At 36.2% G+C, this 5,809-nt stretch overlaps 1 protein-coding gene across 1 annotated transcript; it reads right to left on the bottom strand.

Annotated features, from left to right (window-relative positions):
* Window positions 1-359: 359 nt before the first annotated feature.
* Window positions 360-5,233, bottom strand: LOC149555131 (uncharacterized). Its single transcript, XM_089829152.1, has 3 exons — window positions 4,441-5,233; window positions 1,456-1,937; window positions 360-1,154 (listed from the first exon to the last, which is right to left on the bottom strand). Exons 1-3 carry the CDS (start codon window positions 5,159-5,161, stop codon window positions 474-476), a joined length of 1,884 nt encoding a protein of 627 aa, XP_089685278.1. The 5' UTR covers window positions 5,162-5,233; the 3' UTR covers window positions 360-473.
* Window positions 5,234-5,809: the final 576 nt, after the last annotated feature.

Raw genomic sequence — 5,809 nt, 5'->3', positions numbered from 1 at the left:
TAATTGAAAGTTATATATATATATATATATATATATATATATAATTTGATCTTTTTAAAACAAATTATAGAAAGACAAATCCATACTCATAAAACAGTGTCAATAAATTTGACTCAAAATGTACATAGTTGAATTAAGATATCAATATTCAAAACAAACTCTATTAAACTATACTATACATTATTTTACTACTTCCTTTGACTAAGTGTCTTTTAAAGCAAACATGACCACCAAAGGCCCTTTCGTCAACGCTCAGATACACATGACATTTTTATACACTTAAATTAAAACAAGATGAATGCAAAACTCGTAAATAGATGAATCTTTCCGACTTTCCGAGGGAAGAAAGAGACAATTGATTCACATAACAAATGCATAAAACATTTACCTCGGGGCATAAAAGCTACCATCAATACAGTGTTCATGTCCTCACCTCAGTCTAGTACCTTTCAATCAACCAAGTCTATTACTTATCAACCCCTATTAATATGTTTTATTCTTGCCCTTTGACTTTTTTTTGTAATCCAGGTGCACGTATAAAATGGAATACCGAACAAGAAAATATTTAATATGTCGAACACGAACAAAAGCATCCAGCCAATGGTCTTGCATGGATAGTCTAATACAAAACCAATTTTCAACACTTCCGGAATCCAAAGGCGTGTTTTCGAACGAGCGAGTGCGACAGATACGGCAATCGGAACAAGGGACACCATAGTCCATAGGATCCCCGCTAACCATGGAGATGGTGAGATGACGAGGTGTACAGCTGCTCCAAATGCCACAACCAGAGACATCAGTGATGACCACAATAAACGAATACTGAATAGAACCTGGGGCTGGTCTTGCTGCTCATTCTCCTCAGCATACTGGACCAGAATAGCTGACGTAATAGAAGTACAGAAGGAGAATGTGTCGCATATCAGAAACAAGTTGAAGAGAACGGTATTAATGAAAACAGCTTGGTGTTCGGAATCAAGTCCTCCTGGTATAGTGAAGGCTGCTGCAAACGACACTGTAGCGATCAGCACCGCATTTATTGATATCTTATCAGCTTTGATCCATGTTTTAGGCGCTGATCGCCTCATCTTTCTAATATCTTCCAAAATCTCCGGAGTCTGCACCGCACCCCACTTACGAAACATATGAATGATCTGCATGAAGAATATCAGATTAATAAAACCATATAAAGACACTTCATGTTAAAATAAGTGTATAAGTACTTTGTAATGACCACAAACAATGAGCCCGTGGCTATACAGCCACGAAAATGCACTTCCTTTACATTGTTTTTTTTAACTTTTTGAAAAATTGACTTAAGTCCTCTCCTTCGTAAGGAAGTGCATTTTCGTTGCTGTATAGACGTTGCCAATGAATGAGGCCAATCCATTGATAAAAAAGCATGATTCAAAATAAATATTTGAAACATACTATTCATAAGATCCAATCACTTACGCTCCAGTAAAGTGCTGCATCTTTTTCAATATTCTCCACTGCTATGTGTAATGGAGTTCGTCCCCTGTTGTCGCCATGATTAAGCGACTTCCGTGTCGCTAGGGACAACAACATACGTTTGAAGTCTAAGAAGTAAATAACAATTTTTTTTCGGGTGAGCTTTTCCGTACTTATGACAGCTAGATGAAGAGGCTTTCTACCATATTTGTCAACAGCTTCTACACAGCCTCTGCCGAGTATCAATAGAATGTCCACTAGATAATACTTTTCGCACTCCACTGCCATGTGAAGCGGGGTCTGATTTCTATTGTCCACTTTGTAGCAAAGAGAATTATCATTTTTGAAAAGCATTCCAGCGATCAAATCGATATCACGATAACTGCTAAGTAATGATAATGCAAGCATGTGCATTGCTGTTCTTCCGTATCGGTCTTTTTGTTTGGCTAGGTCAGGGCTGTGCTTCAGAAGTTGCCCAACGACACCTAAACAAAGTTATGGCAGTGTGAGCTAAGATTACTCTTACAAGAAATGTACCGAATCTAGGAACTAGTAAATATGGATTTTTAACTCGTTATATACACACCAGTGTGTACCCGTCGCTATTTTGCAAACTAAACCTCGTGATGTATAAATAGTAGTTAGAACAAGGATGTTAGTTCTTACTACATAATTATGATGCTTAAACTATTAATAACACATTCACATCAAAATACTATCAGTTGATTTTCTTAATAATTGGAAATTAAATTTTCAGAACTGGAACAATGTGTCTGCTTTGGAGTGCCTTAAGAACTAGAAAAAATTCTTTTCAATGAAGAAAAAAAGTGCTTAAGTAATAGGATAGGGAACAAGTGTAAGGTTAGGAGGAATACGGGTGTTCATGTTATAGTCTTATTTTTAAACCTGTCCACTATGAGGAAAATCATGAGAAATTCTAGTCTGGATTTGAGCGGGAATTTTAGTGATTCATATTATTTTAAAACTTCCATTCGGTATCAAGATAATTTTACTAGATTTAGTTAATTTGTATTTTTCATCATTATCATCAAACTTTTGGCATAATAGATAATGATGTCAAAACTTATGACACACAATCTTGCTATAAATTTCAAGGTAAGAAAAATCTGGCTGAATCATTTGAAGTACATCCTTTATTTATGGGATCGTGAATGTGGCTTAACTTGTAATAATGACTCCTATCATTTCAAGAGCTAGAAAATTTCTAGTTTTAAAGTCGAGGGTTACTCGAGAAAAATAGAAGCTTGTGTGAATAGTATTGTCTTTATTATGAGTGCCCAAAGTATTATTCAAAACCTCGTTTCTAAAATGTCTCATAGGCTTTGTGTTAAAATTTGCATTACTAGTTTGGTTTTCTTGGGTGGTTTGAGGAGTGAGTTTATAATGCAGAAAGATATTTTGAAATAGGGTATTGTGAGGTTTAATAATGATATTATTGAAGAAGTCCAAATTTTTGACAAGGCTTACATTATGGGAGGACTTCTGAAGCGAGTGAAGTTGAGAAGTTGCAAAGAATTATTACAAATCAAAGAAATATGGAATTACTTCAAGAGGACTCATTTGAAAAAATATATTTAGGATATGAGAGGCCATAATTTGATGCTCCAATCAAAATTTGCCAACTTCTGGTAAAGTGGTGAGGTGATAATTAGTAGTGTCAAATTGGTGGTGACTCCTCAGTAGATAGGCAAAGTGAATAGTCGACTATGTGAAGGCGAGAAGGTCATGGGATATTACAAAATATTCAAACATAAATTCTTTGAGGGCATGGAGAAGCTGATCAGGATAAAATCTGGTAACGGGTATGAACATTTATCCCCCCTAGTCCATTTTTCATTGTTTGCTTGTGGATTATGAGATATTTCAGCCTAGAAGAGCGGTATACCACTTACCATGGTTACAACTTCTTGCTTTTTAATATGTTGAGGCATGTTGAAAAAATTAATATGCCTCTTTTTTGTACTCATCCATAGTTAACATTATTAAAAATGGTAATAACCTACCTATTCATCAAGGTTTAATTTTTGTCCTATATCACCATGTATTTCCCCACCATCCTAGGCTTGGTATGTGTTTAACTGATTAGGAAGTCCCCCTTGTCATTCCAAGACCTCTATTGTTATAGATGAAATTGAGCTAAATAATGATCTTATGATGACTAGAGAAACTAGTAATACTAAGCCTACATCCAAAATTCCTAATATCACAAACAAAAGGTTTGAACAATCTTTGTTGTTTGAAATTCTAACTAAATGCAAAAATCCATCTGCAAAAATGAATCTTACCTTTACTCCAAAGAAAAGTAAGATTTTGAAGGAAATTATAGAGGTGGAAAGCAAGATTCAAATGGGTGTGAAGGTGATGATAGAGAAAAGAAAGCTAGGGCTCATGGTTATAAAATTGACTATAGCTCTAGGGAGAGGAGATCTAAAAGAGTGGAGGTCAAGAAGGATATAGACTATAAGGAGGAGAGAAGAGATAAAACCCAGAACAATTAAAATGAGGAGACTTATGATACTGAGATTGAAGAAACTCCGGAGAAAGCTAATAACATTGCCACTAAGAAGGAATTTGAAGTGGATGTGGAGGTTGAAGACTCTAAGGAGTTAAAAAACAGAAATAAATGAGAATAGGAATGCGTATTTCAATAACATCTATTTTGGGTGGAATTGTGAAACCTCATTTTTAGGTCACAATTAGAATACGTATTCCTATTTTACTGCGTATTCCAATTCTAATTTGGTGCATCCAAACGAAGAGTTCAAAATTGTAAGAATTTACATATGCCTATTCCACTTGTATTTCCATTGCCAAACGGACCCTAAACGGCAAGTGCAACTACATCGTCCTCGAAAAGTTTTTTAAAAAAGGGGTTATCATCTATATTTGAAAACATAAAAAAAGGAACACATATTTTCAGAACTACGAGGAGCACAACTTTTATTTCCTGAGATTCAACAGAGTTACCTGTGCGCCCGTAGAAGACCGCAGAGTGAAGTGGTGTTTGGCCGTCTCCTCTCTTCACATTGCTGTTGGAAGCCATGGAACGCAGCAATCTCTCAACGATCTTAGTATGACCACTCTGGCAAGCCATAAACAGAGCCGTCTCGCCCGCAGCATTCCGTACGCTGGCGAGATCATCATCATGATTCAGCAGTACATCCACCACCTTATAATTCGGCTGCGGCTTTGTGGCTTCGTGAAGGGCAGTGTTTCCTTCACGATTTTGAAACCTCATAAAATTACCTTCCTCCACATCTCCTTCCGTTTTTCCAAGTCCAATCAACTTATCCACCAATTCGTGATGGCCATTAAAGGCTGCAAGGTGAAGGGCACTGTTTCCATCTGAATTTTTCGCCCTTACAAACACACGCCCTGCTACCGAATCTTTTCCCACCTCTTGAAGCAGCCTTTCAAGAAATCGCAAATGAGAGCCAGAAACTGCTATATGCAGTACACTATTCCCTAACCTCGTAAACTGTTGGAGAACATTTAGTTTATCTGGACCCTCAATGAGCTCAATAAGATCATCCACATTGCCCCCTTCAGCGGCTATGAACAGCCGGATGTCCATTCCTTCACAGAGATCAGCGTACTCAATTTCGGAGTCGCTGGTTTCTGGGAAGACTATAATGGCATTATCTCTGTAGCTGGTCATGCCGGGACAGGAATGGGCAGATTCAGACATAGTTCTCCGCAAATGATAAGGGTTTCTTGGGAAGGCTCACTATACATACTGATGCACCCACTGAGCCCGTGTATATATAGGCTGGATATCTGTACTGCAGTAGCGTTATACAATATTAAAAAATCCAAAGTAACTAAAACCATTTATTTTGTTAAATTTATATTTTTTAATTTTTACTAGAATTAAGGGTCAAATATAAATTCTTTCTGTGCAGTTTACGCATGAATGATTCTTCATGTATGACTCAAAAAATAATGAAAAGACATCAAAGTTGTTGTGAGTATATTTAATATTTAAAAGTAATTTAAAATAAAGAAGAATAAAAAACAAATTGTCTGAAAAGCTTTAAAATAAAATCACAGCAAGTGTGAAGATTAAAAATGGGGCCAATGTAAAACAAACAATTTACAGGATTCCTTAAGTTTTAGTAAATTTCTTTAGAGATTGACATGGACGGTGGTAAGACTAAAGTGCACTCATTTACCAATTATCCGAAAACTAAAACACACATTATACAAAAGAAGGAAGAATAAAGCATTTCCCGTACAATTATATAGGAAAAAGAAAGACAAATGACAGAAGAAAAAGAAAAAGGAAAAACCATATAGGGAAAATTGTGAGGACACGGGAAAACGTGGTAAAGCGGAA

This window comes from Cupressus sempervirens, chromosome 5, assembly GCF_028749045.1.
Source record: "Cupressus sempervirens isolate cs-2001-9-10 chromosome 5, ASM2874904v1, whole genome shotgun sequence".
NCBI classification, from domain to species: domain Eukaryota; kingdom Viridiplantae; phylum Streptophyta; class Pinopsida; order Cupressales; family Cupressaceae; genus Cupressus; species Cupressus sempervirens.
This window is presented reverse-complemented; position numbering and strand designations above follow the sequence as displayed.

Excerpts from the sequence above, each read along its gene's own strand:
- LOC149555131 (XM_089829152.1), bottom strand. The coding sequence starts at position 5,161 with ATGTCTGAATCTGCCCATTCCTGTCCCGGCATGACCAGCTACAGAGAT. Across the intron at positions 1,938-4,440 it reads GGTCTTCTACGGGCGCACAG|GTGTCGTTGGGCAACTTCTG; the intron begins GTAACTCTGTTG and ends AACTTTGTTTAG. Across the intron at positions 1,155-1,455 it reads ATGCAGCACTTTACTGGAGC|ATCATTCATATGTTTCGTAA; the intron begins GTAAGTGATTGG and ends TTCTTCATGCAG.